Below are 18,323 nucleotides of genomic sequence, written 5' to 3'. Positions count from 1 at the left end.
AGAGAGAGAAAAGACAGCGTTGTTGAATGAGTGAGAGAGAGAGAGAGATCTTTTGTTTGTATGTGCGGGTGAGTGAGATCTGTTGATGATGATGATAAGTGACTAGAGAGAGGTAGGTTAGGGTATCACACACAAAACAAACACCATAATTCCAATCTTCATATGATTTATTTATCTTTTCCCATCTTTCTTTTAATTTTTGTTTGATTCATAAATAATGATTATAAATATCCCATTTTTTTATAATTATAAATATCTGTGTTCAACAATCCATCCAATCACTATCGTCATCAACAATCAATTTAGTAAGACATAGTATGAAGAGATAGTATTGTGAAGAGAAGAATAAATTGCAATACAACGAAAAGAAGAAGAAGAATGCATAGATGGCGACTGTGAGTTCAATTAATATCTATGCAACAAAATTTTAAACAGATTTATTTTTCGGGTGATCCGAAACTCTTCATTATAACTAATTAATTATACATTTGTTGTTGGTATGATGATGGTGATGATTGTCGTTTGGGTTATCATTCGTACCAACTGTTGTTTGTTTTCGAATACTGATAAAGAAATCGATTAGAGGTAAAGAACCAAATTCGAGTGCACAATCAATTAAATTACATAATTGTTCATCATCTATCCTTGATACATATTGGTGTAAATGTTTTGGTATTGAAAATATAAGTTGTTGTTGTTGATTGTTATTTTGAGGATGAGAAATAAAATGATTATTATTTTTTGAAGATGATAAAATATTATTACAATCATTATTATAATTATTATAAATTGGATTATTAAAGATAATAATATTTTTAAAATAAAATAATTGGATTAAATATACAAGACAATCCTTTGCACCATCGACTGAAGAATGTTTGATATAACCAAAGAAATGGAACATTTCTGGACAAGTTATCATTGTTCCATTTTGTTTTTCTCTTTTGTTGTGGACTGCTGCTGGTTCATTTGAATTCATTGTTTTCTTGTTGTTGTTGTTGTTATTTGATTTCTTTTTCTTGTTGTTGTTGTTGTTGTTGTTGTCATTATCATTGATAGTAGGGTTGTAAAATTGATTCAAATATAATTGAACCCAATAATTTACTATTTTGTACAAGTCTTGTGGTGAACAACAAGAGTTTTTTCGTTTGCAAAAGAGATTCCTTATACAGTCATCGATAAAGATATAATCGAATTGTGGGATATCACCATTTTCACCAAACAGTGATGGGTTTGTTGTGAATAGGTTCATTGTATGTCTCACCATATCCCAACTTTTTGAAAAATACAACAGTATTTTGATGCTTGATGGTTTGAGTTTTAATTCATTGACCATGAGATCAAACATTTCCACTTGACCTTTGGCATACACGTCTCTAAATAAAAATTCCACTCCTATTGGATCCCAGTTTTTGGCGACGTTCCAACGGATATAGGAAATCAATTCGACGTTGCCAGTGGCAAAGAGGTCTGTGTGGTTTGGTATGACCATCTCGAGAAGTGGTGGGTTGGCAGTGGCCATGTATTTAATAATGTCGAGACGATTGCGTTGGATGGCCGATATGAATGCATGATTTGTCAATTTATCGACTGGGTGAATATCGGTGAGTGGGAGACCAGAGAATTTTGAAATGGTAGAATCATATTTATCACATTCCAATCTTGATATACCATCGTAATCTACATTTTTACACAAGAATTTAAATGTTGAATATATTTCATCTTCATTATTATTATTATTATTATTATTATTATTATTATTATTATTATTATTATTATTTGTTGAGGAATTTGGTGTTAAACTTGGACTGTACAATAAGAGTTCATCGATAAGATATAATTGTGAATGAAGAGTAATGATACCAGGTATATTTAGGTAGTATATTGAATTACGTAACACTGCATTCAATTGGAAAAGAAGTCGAGCTTGTTTGTACCGACCTTCTTGAAAGAGTTGTTTGATTTGTGAAAAACTAAGTGATGTTGGGAACTCTATTGGTTCCATGTCCTCGTCAGATTTGGTTCCCGATAATTCCTTTTTGAATGCTCTCGATTTTGGATAACGACTGACAATATGTTCTATCTCATCCAAGCCACCAGAGAGAGCAACCTTTAACAACAGATACGAGTAATTTACAACCAATTTCTTTTCTTTTATGAATCGATCGACCACCTCTATTGACTCTTTACATCCACACTGATAAACATCCGATATGAATGAATCAAAAAGATGAAAGGTTGTATTGGGAAGTGTAAATACCAACTCTAATAGTCTAGGATTGGATAGTACATCTTTGTGAAGGTCACGTATAATCCATTCAATTGGTTTGTCTTGTTTCCATCTAGATATCATGGCCTGTGCTTGTTGGTCGGGTGATACAAAGAGACGTTCAAGGATGATGGGATGAGCGTGTTGGACTAGTGTCACTGGTGGACACACACGAGGATACTTTTGGTGGAGGTAGAGTATGGTGTCATATCGACCACTCGATGCAGCCTTATTGTACAATGGGTTGAGTACGTAGGTGGGGGTGAATTCAAAGTCTCCCAATATGGTACAAGTGTCAAAGTGGAATTGAATCATATCCAACGAACATGGAGATGGGTGACACCAAAAGTCGATTGATAAATTTGGCAAGGTGTGTCTAACCACCTTTAATACATCCTTGCTCTCATGTTTGATTGCTTCTTTGACCACAATATACCATCCCCTTTCAGTTAGCAGTTTCAATGGGTTGACTAGATTGACAAAGTCAATCAACTCTTGTTTCTGGTATTCCAATGCTCCAAATTCCAACCATAGTTCATCTTTTGTTTTCTGTCTTTTTGTTTGGTCTTTGTAATCGAGTATATCGTCTCCAAACCGATCCAGCAGTCTTTTCAATAGTTGTATACTTGTCTTTTGAGCAGACATATTATTAATGTCCAATCCTTTATATGATTGATACCCAAAACTATAAAAGACAGCTTCTTGCAACCACTTGACAAGTACATTCACACCGACATAGTGAGGATCAGATTTACTTGATTTAGTTTGGAATGGAACAGTTGAAAGAGCCCAACCAAGTGTATCGGAATGACCAGACTTTATAATATTTTCAATGTTGTGTCTGTCAAGACTAAACGTGAATAGATCCTTTAGAGTTGATGGTTTGGCTGAAAGTTGATCAACACGAGATATAGGGTGGGGTTGGTCGTCATCCCACTGACGTAGACGTTTGAGTATCTTTAGGTTACCTGTTTTCGATGCTTCTTTGATCAGTCTTGTGTGTTGTGGTCGATAGGTTTGATTGATTGGGTAGATGTCTGATACTGCCAATCTCGCAATCCTGTCATACTCGCGAAGAAAGCAATCGGTCCAACCATGTACGATCATCAGCCACAGCATCGACTTGATTTCATGTCCTTTTCTAATCACCACCTTTTTCTTTTTCTCTTTCTCTTGTCTCTGTATGTGTAGATGTATGTCGCGAACATGCTGTTGAAAGATCAACAATGACAATACTCTATTCCTGACAACTACACTTTTAAATAGATTTATATCTAGAGTAGTACGATTACTACTACTACTATCATTATCACTACTAATCATTCTTTTAGAATTCACTAGTCAAACATAATTATAATTTTAATAACTTTTATGATTAAAAGCTATAACCTTGATGATGAAACTAGTATTAAAAATAAATTGAAAATAAAATAGAATTTTAATTTTTACCACCCAATACTTGTAATTATTTTAATTATTATTTTATCTTTATACATTTTCTATTTGGATCATTTATTCATTTAACAAATATTATCTATATCTATATATTTATTTTTTAAAAAATGGAAACAAAACACAAACAACACCAACAACAACTTTTTAAGGGTCGGTTCCCTGGAAAAGAGTATGAATGAAATAATGAATCTATCAAAAAGTTGAAGCAAAATGGTTGTAAATTGCAATTAAATATTAGAATTCCCATGAAAACACCAGACAATCAACCTTTTACAGCTGAATATATAACTAGTTTAACAAAGAAACACCAAATGAAACAATTAGATTCGAAAAAACCGAGAGAACTTTTTTGGTAAATGCATATGAATTAATTTACATTGTCATTTCAAATAAAGTTTTTTGATCTCTAAAATATTTCTTCAACCAATCCATTAGAGAAGCAATAAGAATTGTTTTTTAAGAAAGTTTAGTTTAATTTACAAAATTGAACAATATTTAAAATAACTATTATGATACTTTTCTGTAATAGCATGTGATTCTATTACTTTTAAGTTTTTAGGATGATCATGATGATCAATAAAGAATTGGATGAGTAAAAGGTGACCAAATCGAAGTGACACTTTGAGATAGGTATTGTAACCTTTTGTATCCATCACCCAAAAGTGTGGTCTTAGATGATTGGGAATGGGAACCATTGAGAGGTCTTTACCATCCTCGTCAACAGTCATAATATTACCAAAATAAAATAGTTGCAATATAAAGATGACACAGTCAGAATCGACAGACATGTGATGTCTAATAGCATCCATTCGACCGTTAAATAGGTATATTAATTCTTTTGGATCTATTTTGGTTTCAGGGTCACTATATTGTTTGCAGTAGAGTAGAATTAAATATTTTGTAATTTTGAGAGCATCTTTGGTGGCAGGGCTCGGACTTTCATTATTGACACATTTTATCAACTCGTTGATTTCACTGGCTGTGATGAGGATTGGTGATGGTGATGGTGATGGTTCAGAGGTGGCTTTTCCAAATAAATGAGGTTTGGTTGATATTAGATTCGAGATGTATTTAACCATTCCCCAATTCATTCCTTTTGCTGCGTAGCTTAGTACACGCATATCTGGTACAAGGTGTAGTTCATCGACCATGTAATCAAATATATCGATTTGAGCATTCTCACAACACGATTTAAACATGTCTTTGGTAATGGTGATATAGGAGTGGTCGACGAATAATTTGATCAGAGGTTGGCTGCCAGTGGCAAAGAGCACGTCAATGTGTATGGTGCGATCGACCGATTGAAAGATTGATAGTTTCGATCCGAGAATATAATCGACAATATTGAATCGATTCTTTTTGATGGCGATATCAATCAATTTGTGTGAATATAATTCGAAAAATGGAGAGACTGGGTGTGGACCATTACGAGAGTAACTGGCCAAGCTCTGATACCTGACACTTTCACAGAGGTATTTAAATAGGCTAAAGAATTGGTCGTCGCCAGTTGTCGTACTACTGGCTGGTGAATAAACCGGTAGAGTTGGACTAGACCCGATTATTTTATCGAATAATAGTGGTGGGATATTTGAAGTAAACATATGATTGTTGTATTCAAACATAGTGTTTAACGAAACCAGTTGTAACTCGAATAGCAAGTGTACCTGTTGATACAAATGCTGACTGCACAAATGTTCAATCGACGATAGCCCAAGAGTTGTTGGAAAGGATATGACAGGTTCGTACTCGGTCTTGACCCAAGACTGAGGATACGTCGTAGCAATGTACCTAATTTCATCCATATCTCCGCGACTTGCAACCTCTCCCAATAAATCGGAATAGTTGACTACCACATTCTTGGCCGATGCATATTGATCCAATACCATTGGTTTCTTTTCTTTGTTGTTGTTATTGACACCATCTCTATTGGCAAGTCTATACATCTTTAAAATAAATTGAGAGTCCCATTGGAATTTGGCGTTGGGTATCTTCTTGAGAACCACATCTAATAGTTGAGGATCCGATACTATGTTGTCGCCAAGTTCACGAACGGTCCATGTCATACGCCAACTATCGACCATCTCTCGAATACGGTCTTCAATTGGTTCGACAAACAGACTTTGGATGATTGTTGGATGTGCGTATTGCAGCAGTGTGGTAAGTGGAGGTATCTTTTGTTCCTTGCTGTAGATGTAGAGGATAGTCTCCAAGTGTCCGTTTTGTGCCGCTTTGACATAGAGTTCTCGGATGGCCAGTGGTGTAATCAAAGACCGTTCGAAATAAAATTGGATCATCTCTAAGCATTCGGTGGGGAACAGTAGTATATGCTCGAAAAGGAGTGTGTTTGCCTTCATGTTTTGTAGTACCAGGTGTTGGGTATCTTTACAGTCGAGTTTAATAGCCACTGACATGATGGATGGCCAATCACCGTTTCTGATCAACTTTAGTGGTTGCGCCATCTCGATGAAATCCCTCAACTCTTGTTTAGGTCGGTTGCTGTAAAAGGTCGACCATTCAAGATTCGATGATAACTTAAAGTACAAATCATCGTTTCTAGGTTTATCGACCGTCATCTCTTTGAATACTAATATATCTTCTTTAAACTTGTCCAATAATATTTTCAACAATTCATGTGGGTGTGATGAAGATAAAGAAGAAGATGAAGAGGATAAAGATGAAGAGGATGAAGGATGATTACAACCATAATGTATAATATTGTCTAACCAAGTTACAAGGGTTGAAGATATTGATAACCAAACAACATCGCCGGCGGATGATTCAGTGGTAGTTGGAGGTTTACCATTCGTCCAAAATTGAAAGAATACATTGTCAATGACCCATCTTAAAGCTTCAGCATTACACGCTTTGATAGCATCGTCCACGATACCTTTGGAGAATTCGAAAAAGGTCAAGTTCTTGATCTTTAGTTGTGAGGCCTCTGCCCAAGACTTTATATTTGCATGACGTGTTTCAGATGGTGGCAAATAAAAGGTATGTAGAAAGTTGAGTAATCGATGGTCGTTTGTTCGAGATGCCTCTTTTACAAAATGACAAACACGTAATCTTGTATAGTCGTTGCCTTCAAAAGGTAGGAATAGTTCTGCTACATCCATATTAACGAGTCGATCAAACTCTTGAACAAAGTCATCAGTCCAACCAAATATAATCATCAACCATAACATTGACTTGATGTCACGACCCTTTTTCATCAACACCCGCTTAGGTGTTGTACGTTCTATTTGTCTATGTATATTTCTAACATGATGATTAAATATATAATTTGATAATACTCGATTCTTTATAATAACTGATTTAAATAAATTTATATCTAAACTCGTATGAGTATTATTATTATTATTATTATTACTATTATTACAACTATTATTATCCATATTTAAATAATAATAAAAAAGTTGCCTGACCAAAAACCAAAGGTCCCATCCCAAAAGTAGATATTAATTAATTTTTTAATTTATATTTGAAAAGGACGAGAATCTTCAAAGAGAGAAACATGTATATATTTAAACCTTGAATTTATTTATTTATTACATTATATTACAATAACTAGATTTAGTTGTTTTAGTATTATTATTATTATTATTATTATTATTATTATTATTATTATTATTATTATTATTATTCATTTTGATATTATTATTTGGATTGTAGGGTTGTTGGACAGTTGGTTCTTCTTTGGGTTCATCCAATTTTACAAGATGATGAACTGTTTTGAAATATTGGATAAGTGGAAGATGACCAATTTGTAAAGCTTGTAAAACTATATGAGTGTAATCTCTAGGAAACATTTTCCAAAAATGATCTTTTAAATGTTCTGGTATCGGTACAATCTGATTGTCACTACTGGTAGTGATTTGACCAAAATAAAATAGTTGAAAGAAAAATACAGCAGTTTGAATGTCAGCTGTAAATTTCAAGGCTAGTGACAGTAGAGTACTGGGAGACGATATGAATATGTTTTTGACATCTTCAATCACTTCTGGAACCAATGTTGATTGGTGGTCAGGGTACTGATCACAATAAAATTGTACCAAATACTTTGATATTTCAAACAAGTCTTGATCCTTGATTCTTTCCTTTAATACCATACTTCTAAAATATAAACCTAAATCTTTACGATATAACTTTGGTCTAGGTATAGAATTGGTTGATATTAACGCAGCAACCCTTTTAACCATTTCCCAATTATTACTTGATGCTGCAGACAATAATAAAACTTGTTTTGGTGGTTCAATCTTTAACTCTTCCACCATATAGTCAAAGATATCAACTTGACCATGTGAACAACATGTTTCAAACACTTCACTAGTCAATGTAACGTGTTTGTTGGTGACCAAATATTTGATGAGTGGCAAGTTACCAGTCTCGACTAGTCCCTTAGCATTGATATTCCAATCTCTGTGTAAAAGGGGTGACCCAAAGCCGAGAATATATTTAACCATACTGAATCGATTACTCTTGATCGCAATGTCAACCAATCTGTCTGAGAATAGTTCTATGGGTGTTGACCGTTGTAGAACATTTTGATGATAGTTGTCAAGTGATTGATAGTCAACCTGTTCACACAAGTATTTAAACATTTCAAAGGCACGGTCCATGTCATCGGCTGGGAATGACGATGTCATGGGTATAATAGGGGCAGATCCAACCATTCGATCGAAAAAGTTGACACAGCTACCAGAGGTCAACGTGAGAATACCAAATTGAAATATTTCATTCCTTGCAACCACATTGGCGTCGAATAGAAATCGTACCTTTTCATATTCCATGTTACTGCATAGTTGCTCGATCGTCGGTAATGTGATACGTGTTGGAAACCTACGAATGGGTGCTGACTTTGGTTTGATGGCAGACTCTGGATACCTTTCAATGATATACTTGATTTCATCCAAGTTATAACGTTTACGACTACTCGTAACCATACTCCAAAGAGGGCTGTAATTGACCACTACATCCCTTTCTACAACCAGTCGGTCTAGTAACTCTAACGCCTCCTTTCCACCATTCGTGTAGAGTGATGAAGGAAACATACTACTCGGTTGAATAGTGACGTTTGACATGTTAAATATAAATTCGAGTAGTGTCAAGTCTGATACTACATCAATGTGTAGGTCACCAACAATCCACCATTTTTTATTCCAACTTGATACCATGTCTCTAGCCTGTTGGTCTGGTTCCACAAACAAACGTTTAATGATTGATGGATGTGACACTTCTAAAAGTGATGATGGTGGAGGTTGTTGAAGTGAATGTAGATAGACTATAATATCATAGTACCCTTTCTTTGCCGCCATTTCATACATCTTGATAATAAAGTTTGACATTACATCAGACTTTACAAAATTTTCAATAGTGTATTGCATCAACTCGACCGAGTCAATTGGAAGTACCAACAACTGATCAATATAAAGATCCAATTGTTTTGGTATCGCGTCAAGAACCAATTGTTTACAATCGTGTTTGATGGCAGCAGCCAAGAGAAACGCCCAAGCTGCCTCTTTGACCATCTTGTGGTCAACCACCAATTTAATAAATTCAACTAATTCTTTCTTTGGTCGATGATTGCAATAATCCTCTACCCAATCACCGTCCAACTCGAAAAACAAATAATCCACACCAACACCAGGGAACAACTTCTTATATTCCTTTATCTTTTCTCCATACTTTTCAATTAATAACTTTAACATTTCATTATTCATTTCTTCTGAGTTTGTTTGTTGTTGTTGTTGTTGTTGTTGGATATCTTGTTCTTGGTCTTTTCCTTTTTTATATTTGATTGCACTTTTAAACCAACTAGCTAATGGTCTAGCATCTGTATCAAAATTTAAAAGTAATGGAGGTAATAGATTGAGTAACCATTTTAGATTATCAAAGTTGTTGAATTTGATAGCATCTGTTACATCGGCGTCTGCGAATCGCATGTCAACGATATCTTTTAGATGTGTTCCTTTGGCGACTCGGCTAGTGAACCCATGTAAATAGGTGAGTATTCTTTGGTTGCCAACTATAGAGGCTGCACGGACATACCCAGTAAACTTTATTTGTATACGACGTGGATCGTGTGGACTGGGGACATCTGATATCTCCATATCAACCATTCGATCAAACTCTTGAATGAATAAATCCGTCCAACCAAATCTAATCATGTGTAATAGAGATACACGCACTTCTCTACCTTTGACAATCACCATCATCTTGTGTGGTTTTGATGGCATCCTAGTATTCTTTACTATCAGTTCATGTATATCATGAATACATTGAAATATTTTGTTTGATAGAAACTTGTCTCTAATCAATACCAATCTTAGTATTGAAATGTCTACCAAAGTAGTAGAAGTAGAAGTTGTAGTACCGTTGTCCATCCTTTTATATTTTATGTTATCATTATCAATGATTGTTGTTGTTGTTGTTGTTGTTGTTGTTACTATTCACAAGAGATATCTCTCTCCTCCTCTTTTGTTTGATTCGTGATTAAATGATTGAAATATCTATGGAGACAAGTTTCTCTTGAGGGGAGAGAAGACCCAAAACTTTTTTTTTTTTTCTTTTTTTTTTGATTATGAAATTATTTATTGCAACAATTTTAAATTAAATTGAAATATCTTTCACTTTGTTGTTCTGTATTTGTTAATACCTTGAAGAATAATTATATATTCTATAAATGGCTGTGTGATTTGATATGATTGATATCCCAATGTGTGTAACATTCATTTCTCTTTTGAAAAGGAAATATTGGTCGTTCCAAGCCATCTGGAAAATTAATTATCCTTGATTTGATGATTGGTTGGTTGATGAACGATTCTATATTATTATTGTAGTTGTGTAAAGTTTTAGTTTTGTTATTGTTTTTAAGTATTTTGAGTCATCTTTAAAACCAATTTCTTGTTTTCTTGAATCACTCTTTCTTCTTCCTCTTTGGCCAATTTAATTTGAGCAACAAATTCAGTGTCTTCTGGAATATCGATTGTTTTGGCTGTTGATCTATTACCCTTTTTGAGTAACAATTGGAATGGTACTCTTTTTCCTTCTGAATTGATCATTCCTTCTCCAAATCCGCCACCTGAAAGTGTAGGTAATTTAATGGGTGACTGTTGTTGTTGTTGGAAAGATGATGATGTTGATGGTTGTGGTGATAAACTACCACCAATACCTCTTTCACTACCACCGCCCATCATCATCATCATTGGCATTATCATTGGAGCCAATGGAGGTGAAATATCATTATTTGTAGGACTATTTGATCCAATATTATGATGAATCGATGGTAAACTGACTTTGATCTTTTCATTCTTTCTCGAATCGACACTTTCTTGCATTGTTTTCTTAAACTCTCTCATGAATTCCAAATCCTCTTCTGTTTCTTCTTGTTGTTGTTTGTAAAAGAGGTAAGCTGCTTCTTCTTCCTTTTCGCGTTGTAGTGTCTCCTCGGTCTTGGCTTTTTCATCTTCCTCAGAGGCAGCCATGACTTGCTCCTTTCTTCGGTGACCCTTTCGCGACAAAGATTGTCCGTCGTCTTCATCGTCGCCGTTTGCGTTGGTCTTGGCAACATCCTTTTCCGTCTTTTTCTTGTTGGTCTTGTTGTTGACGTTTAGCAAACTAAAGATACTACCAATTTTGAGACATTCTTCGTTGGCTTCTTCCCATGTCTTGTAGACCTTCATACCGGGTACGATCGACATACAGTCAGTGAGCATAAAGTCGAGTTCCATCGACAGCTGCTTGGTGAATGCGTAACGCTGTAAAAACACGAGATATGGTTTGAGCTGGTTGGCAATCTCTTCGTCGTAGAAACAGTCCTTGCAGACGAGGATGAGACTGCAGATGAAACGCACACGGAAGCTGTCGTTGGGTGCATCAAACTCGTCGACCTTGGGAGTATACCGATTCATCAAAATCTCCTTTTCAACATCTGCATTGACTGGGAACAAGTGAATAGTACTGTACCCATACTCGAGGGCACCAATCAACAATGAAAAGATATGATAAGTGTCGAGTAGACACGAGTTGTACAACTCACCAAACAAAGTAGCCTGCATGATTCTCTTTTGGTTTTGGCTAAAGTCGTTGCGTTCAAATCCAACCGTAATGTCCTCCAACAGACGCCATACTACAGTACGCACAAACGAGGGGTAACAACGTTTGAGACGGTAGAGAATATCAGCCACCAAATAAATATTGCCAAACTTTTGCTTTTGTACTGCCAAAAAGTATTTGCAAAGATACTCTTGACACGATGGCCATGGGAATTGATACAACTTTTCACATACAGTCTTTGCAGTAGCATCATCGGCCAAGAATCGGAATATCAAAAACTTTGCAAATTGTTTGACTGGATCAACTTGTTTGGTGATTACAATAGCCGGTCTACATGTAAGATATGCATTATCAATCATTGATTCTTGTCTAATTTCCATTACCTTTGCATTCTTGTGTCTAATTATAATATCCAACTAGAAACAGAGAAAATTAATTTAAATAAATTTAATAAATGAAATAATTATAATATGATAATTACCATATTTCTTAATCTAAATTGTGATTCTGCCAATCTATAAAGATAACGACCACAAACTTCCAATAATGTACAAGCAATATCTATATTATGATGAGTAAAATCATCAAAACAAAGTTTCAAATAATTAAATGCTGTTGTATTTGGTAATACTTTAAATTTAATTAATTCTCCAATAAATGAAATATTCTAAAAGGGTTAAAGAAAGAATTAAAATTAATAAAATAATACAAAAAATAAAATAAATAAATAAAATAATTTAATCTTACTCTAATTTTAACAGCTAAATGAATTTGTTCTTTCTTTTCAATTAAACTTGTCAATTCTTCATCAATCTAAAATAATATCATTTTAAAAAAAAGTAACTTAATATACTTGGTCGTTGTTTGTTTTTTTTTTGATATTTACATGTTGACAAAGTCCTTGAACAAAATCTCTATTTTGAGATGATTGATTTAAAGTAGCAACAAATCTTGCAAAGAATGGGATTTGATCTTGTCTAGACTGAGTGAGAATATTGGTCAAAATCTTCTTTTTAGTTGGTTTAAGATTAAGTTTGAGATACATGTTGATGGCTTGATCGATAGTTGAAATCTTTAAAGTTGATGATTTTAATTTTTGAATCAACTCTTCAAACATTAAATTATTCTTTGCTTTAATTGCCTTTTTCTCTGCATCTGTCAATTCTGGTTTCTTTTCAACAACTGTCTCTTCTGTTGTTGTGGTAGTAGAAGGAGTAACTGGTGGTGAAGATGTTGTTGTAGTAATAGTTGTAGTTGTTGATGTAGCTGCTGATGGTTTCTTATCATCTTTTGGTAATGGTGATAATTCTTCATAGAATTTCTTTTGTTCATCAGTTTCAAATGGTGAACTAAAAGTTTCCAATTGATCGGATTGTTTTTGATCGTTTTGTGAGTTTTCAGACTTTGTAGAATAATCATTTGATGGTAGAGGTGCACCAATGAGATCAGCATAAGTGGTAGCATTGGTAATTAACTTTTCATAATTCTTTCTCATTAGATCATACGATGCTTGGAATGCCTCTGTCAACTCACCCTTTGTTACCAATATACTTCTCATTTCCTTTTCTTTTTCACGTAATAATTGTTGTTCCTTTTGAATACAATCACAAATCTTTGTATAGTAACCAGTTATTATATCCTTGATAGCTGTTTGTTCTTCAATAGACAATATATTTGAATAAATATCTGGTAATCCTAAATTCTAAATGGAATTTAAATAGTTTGTTAATACAATCTTTCATTCTCTTTTTTTTTTTGTTTATATATATATATTTACTTGATTCTTATTTTTGTTTAAACCAATATAAAAAGTAATTGGACGAACAAAACTAGATAATACGACCAATGATGGATAACCAAGTTCTTTGTCTTGTTCAAATGTTTGAGAGTTGGCTAGTTTTCCTACAAGTTTGAGGACCGGTGAAAAAGAGTGGAGAATGTCGACATAGTAGAGATCGAGTATCAATCTAATCGCATTACGTCTCTTTACAATCTTTTGGTTGCGTTCAGCTTCGGGTTCGCTAATCGATAGTCCAAGTGGTTGGAAGAGTTGGAACAACGACTCTTGAATACATGCATCGACACCTTCATATCTCTGATGCAACAGTGAAAAGATACGAACAATCACTGGAATATCGGTCGTCTTGAAAGATGACTTTATAATCGATGGTACAATCTCGGTGGTGTATTGTTGGAGATTGAGTTGTGCAATCTCATTGAGCAATGATTCCTTGTTTTCAATATCTGAAATCACTTTCATCTTTTTCAAAAAGTTTGATATTCTCTTAAAACTACTGTCCAACTTGGCCATCAATGCATTTCTAGATGATGGATTCTTATTGACCATTTGATTCTCTGATCTAATTTGTGAGATTAATTGTAATTCTTCTCTTTGTCTTTGTAATCTTTCTTGCTACACAAAACACAAACCCAAATATTAATAAATCAATGTATATAATATAATATTATATATATTCTATATATATTGAACTTACATTTAACTTTTCTTGTTTCTCTTTTTCCAATCTTTCTTCTTCCAATCTTTTCTCCTCTTCAATTTTCTTTTTCTCTAGCTCTTCTAATCTCTTTTTCTCCTCGACCTCTTTACGTTCCTTTTCCAATCGTTCTTGTTCCTCTTTTTTCTTTCTTTCCTCTTCTTTGGCAGCCTCTGAATCCTTCTTTGTAAAGATTGCTTTTGGTTTTGCTTCTCTTTTTGGTTTGGGTTCTCTTGGCTCTTTTGGTTCCCTTGTCTCTTTCTTTGGTGGTTTGGATGTAGCTACTGTTGGTTTATTATCATCATCTTTCTTGATTTCATCCTTCTTTGGTGGTTTTGAAGGTCTTTCTTTCTTTGGTTTTGGTGCTGGTTTTGATGGAGTAGTAGTAGTAGTAGATACTGAAGGTGATGTTGTTGAAGTGGTAGTAGTAGTAGTTGATGTACTAGCAACAGCATCTGGTGGAGAAGATGTAGTAGTGGGAACACTAGCAGCAGCCTTTTTAGGCTTAGGTTCTCTAGGTTTCTTTGGTGGTCTTTCCTTTACATCTTTTGGTGCTGTAGTAGATGTAGTACTAGTAGTACTAGTAGTAGAATCTTTCTCTTTTTGCTCCTTGTCTTGTGATGAAGATGAAGATGATGTTCTTGGAGGTTTCTCTTTCTTTACATAGACCTTCTTTTCCTTCTTTTCTGTTGGTGATTTGCCATTTGCAGTAGTAGTACTAGTACTTGAAGCAGCTGGTGCTGGTGTTGGTTTAGGAGCTGATGGTGTTGATGATGATGATGATGATTGTGTAGTATCGGCTGCAGCAGCTGGCGATTTAGCCTTTGGAATATACACAGGTGAGGGTTTGCTACTCATTTACACACTTCTCCCAATATATAAACAGTGTAATGAATGTGATGTTGGTTTTGATGACTATTATGTCTTAGTTCTTCTATTATTATTGTTGTTGTTGTTGTTATCTATCTATCTATTATTGTTGTTATTATCTATTATTTACACTGTTATTAGAAATTGGGAAAAAGTAAGAGATGATGAAAATCTGTGAATAACAATATTATGTGTTTTTCATCCACTTTAATGATTTAAATAAAAAGATACATTTTCAAGTATTTTAGATATTTATTGTTTAAAAATGGTACTCGAGGAACCCCAAAAAAGAGTGTTGGTAGAAACAAATATAAATATAAATATAAATATATATATATAATATTTAAATCTTTTTTTTGTCTTGAAGGAGGATGGATATAAATTATTATTATCCATCATCGAGATGATGGTTGGTTGGTTTGATTGATTGATGGTTACTCTACCATTATATGTGATCTGGAAAAATAAAAGGATTTTCTTGAATTTTACTGCTTGGTTTTTGTTTTGTTTGTTTTTTGGTCTGTTTGTTTTTTTTAAAAATGTTGTTGTTGTATTATTACTTTAATAATGTGGTGGAGGTTGTGATTTATTATTATTATTATTATTATGAGTGGAAGAGGGATTAGAAGGAAGTTTGGAATTGACAGGATAATTATTATTATTTCTCAATTGTTGATTATTATTTTGATTGTTGTATTGTTGTTGTGGTTGTTGTTGGTTATTATAAGATCCAGGTGGTTGATTATATGATGGGGGTGGTTTGTTGGTTGGTGCCATTTTACCACCTGGATGTCCATATTCTCCACCAACTCTTTGTTTCTTCTCTGCTTGTATTGGTGCACCACCTCCTCCTTGTCCTCCACCATATGGTTGATAATGCTGTTGTTGTGGGTGTCCATGATGATGTGATTGTTGTTGCTGCTGCTGTTGTTGTTGTTGTTGTTGTTGCTGTTGTTGCTGCTGTTGTTGCATTTGCTGTCTTTTCTTTTTCGTTTTAAATTCGTGGCATGATGGATAGGCTGGTAATTGTGATGGATCGCATGGTAATGGTTTCGTCCAAAAGTACGGACTGTCGAGTGCCTGCGAGGCTGTAATTCTTTGTGCTGGATCCAAACACAACATCCTATCAATCAAATCAAATGCCTCTGGTGTGAAAAATGTCTTATCCCTACAATGTCCACAACAAATCAATCAAAGTTAGTCATCTCATCCATCCATCCATATCTATCTATCTATCTATATTATTTAACATACGTAAAATGGTCTCTAATCATTCTTCTAGATTGTTTCTTTGGTTTGAGGAGATCCCACCATTTATAATCTTTGACGGTTGTCCAACCATTCTCGTCGGGTGTACCGCACAGATTAAAGATCTTGTCCAACTGATCGATTGGACTACGTCCAGGGAACAACGTCTTTTTCGACAACAACTCAACCATGATACAACCGACCGACCACATATCAATCTCGGGACCGTAATTCTCTGAACCCAGCAATAGCTCGGGTGGTCTATACCACAACGTGATAACTCTATTTGTAAGCATTTTCTTTGGATCCGATACATTGTAGGTACGAGCAAGACCAAAATCTGCAAGTTTTAATATACCTCTATTATTTAACAATAAATTAGATCCTATAGATTGAGATAGAAACAAACAATTGATTAATAAGACCATGTCTTTTACTTGTTTTTGTCCTATATTATTAATCTAATCTAATCTAATCTACCTTTGATATCTCTATGTAAAACATTATTTCTATGACAATAATCCATTCCCTCTAGTAATTGTTTGAGGTAGCATTTGCATTGTTCGGGATTAAAGAATTTGAATGCTGGTGAATCCATGAGTCCATTGAGATCGTGATCCATGTACTCAAATACCATATATACACTTCCTTTACCATTGTTTTGTGCACTTGCTTTTGAAGTTACAATCTCTTTGAGTCTAATTACATTCTTGTGATTTAATTCTCTTAGAATCTTGATCTCTCTTATTGCTGTAATTGGAAACTAAATAATAGATAGATAGATAGATTAATTATTATTAATATATACATATCTATCTTCTAATTTAATTTTGTTTGTGTTTGTAACGTACACCTTCACTTTCGTTATCCATGATAACCTTTTTCAAAGCTACAATTTCATTATCTTCTTTATCTCTTGCTTTATATACTTGACTATTATTATTATATTATTAAGATAGATCATTTGATTAGTACATTAATGAAATGATTGGTACGAATAATAATTCTTCTTCTTCTTGTTTGTTTATTACATACCCAAAGGTACCTTCACCAATCTGTTCAATCTTTTCAAAGTTGTCTACACTTCTTGATCCCCATTGTACATGTGATGGAGGTGGAAGTGGAAATGATGATGAAGAGGAAGATGATGATGAATTCACATGTTGTTGAGGTTGCTTGCTGTTGTTGTTAATATGTTGTGCATGATTCGATGATGTATTATTATTGTTGTTTTCGTAAACGTGTTTATTTGTATCCATCATCATACTACGCGACCTATTATATATATATGTAATATGAGTGAGTGAGTGAGGTTTCGTCAATAAACTAAACTAAACTAAACTATTATAATATTATATTATTGCTATCTCTCCCCTCACAATACATAAAATTAAAAAAAAAAGAACTATTCAGTATTGAATTGTTGTCGACACAAAAGGGAAAACAACGATCAACAAAGACAAAAAACTAAAACTCGACAATCCCATTCAAAAGGTAATATTATCGTATCAACATTCATCAAATACAATACCCAACTTGAATAAAGATAGATAGATAGGGACAGGGGTTAATAAACGTACACTCTCAGCAACGACTTCTGAGCTTGCCGTTGATGACAAAGACGACGAAGTTCAAGTTTTTGAAAAGCGCAAAAAAAATGAAAATGAATTTTTTTCAAGTCACTTTTTTCTCTCCCTCACACCCAAGCAGGAGAGTATTTTTGAGAGGTTGAAGCACAAAAAAACTTATCTCTCTGTCTGTTGTCGATTTAATAAAATTAAAAAGACTGGACACACGAGGTTCATTAATTAATACTAAACAATCAGAACCTACATCCCCCACATCTAGCATCAGCAACAGCATATTTGTACATACTCTTCTATCTTTTTTATACATACATACATACATAAACATACACACAGATTATCTCTATC

At 34.1% G+C, this 18,323-nt stretch overlaps 4 protein-coding genes across 4 annotated transcripts; all 4 read right to left on the bottom strand.

The window, feature by feature from the left end:
• Positions 1-437: 437 nt before the first annotated feature.
• On the bottom strand, positions 438-7,116 carry DFA_03178 (uncharacterized protein; the record flags this gene model as incomplete). Its single annotated transcript, XM_004362727.1, has 5 exons — positions 438-472; positions 541-2,110; positions 2,138-3,606; positions 3,637-3,671; positions 4,205-7,116. The coding sequence occupies 5 exons, from the start codon at positions 7,114-7,116 to the stop codon at positions 438-440; spliced, it is 6,021 nt and encodes a 2,006-aa protein (XP_004362784.1).
• Positions 7,117-7,269: 153 nt separating this feature from the next.
• On the bottom strand, positions 7,270-10,104 carry DFA_03177 (uncharacterized protein; the record flags this gene model as incomplete). The annotated part of the gene is made up of 1 exon (XM_004362726.1): positions 7,270-10,104. The coding sequence occupies one exon, from the start codon at positions 10,102-10,104 to the stop codon at positions 7,270-7,272; it is 2,835 nt and encodes a 944-aa protein (XP_004362783.1).
• A 486-nt stretch (positions 10,105-10,590) lies between these two features.
• upf2 (eukaryotic initiation factor 4 gamma) lies at positions 10,591-15,129 on the bottom strand (the record flags this gene model as incomplete). The annotated part of the gene is made up of 6 exons (XM_004362725.1): positions 10,591-12,192; positions 12,258-12,443; positions 12,524-12,589; positions 12,663-13,478; positions 13,554-14,189; positions 14,272-15,129. 6 exons carry the CDS (start codon positions 15,127-15,129, stop codon positions 10,591-10,593), a joined length of 4,164 nt encoding a protein of 1,387 aa, XP_004362782.1.
• Positions 15,130-15,702: 573 nt separating this feature from the next.
• Positions 15,703-18,293, bottom strand: cdk9-2 (putative protein serine/threonine kinase; the record flags this gene model as incomplete). Its single annotated transcript, XM_004362724.1, has 6 exons — positions 15,703-16,264; positions 16,396-16,774; positions 16,870-17,152; positions 17,241-17,322; positions 17,425-17,664; positions 18,265-18,293. The coding sequence occupies 6 exons, from the start codon at positions 18,291-18,293 to the stop codon at positions 15,703-15,705; spliced, it is 1,575 nt and encodes a 524-aa protein (XP_004362781.1).
• Between the last annotated feature and the right edge of the window lie 30 nt (positions 18,294-18,323).

This window comes from Cavenderia fasciculata (genome assembly GCF_000203815.1).
Source record: "Cavenderia fasciculata unplaced genomic scaffold Scf_Dfasci-G-b-205a01.r1-3, whole genome shotgun sequence".
In the NCBI taxonomy this organism is placed as follows: domain Eukaryota; phylum Evosea; class Eumycetozoa; order Acytosteliales; family Cavenderiaceae; genus Cavenderia; species Cavenderia fasciculata.
This window is presented reverse-complemented; position numbering and strand designations above follow the sequence as displayed.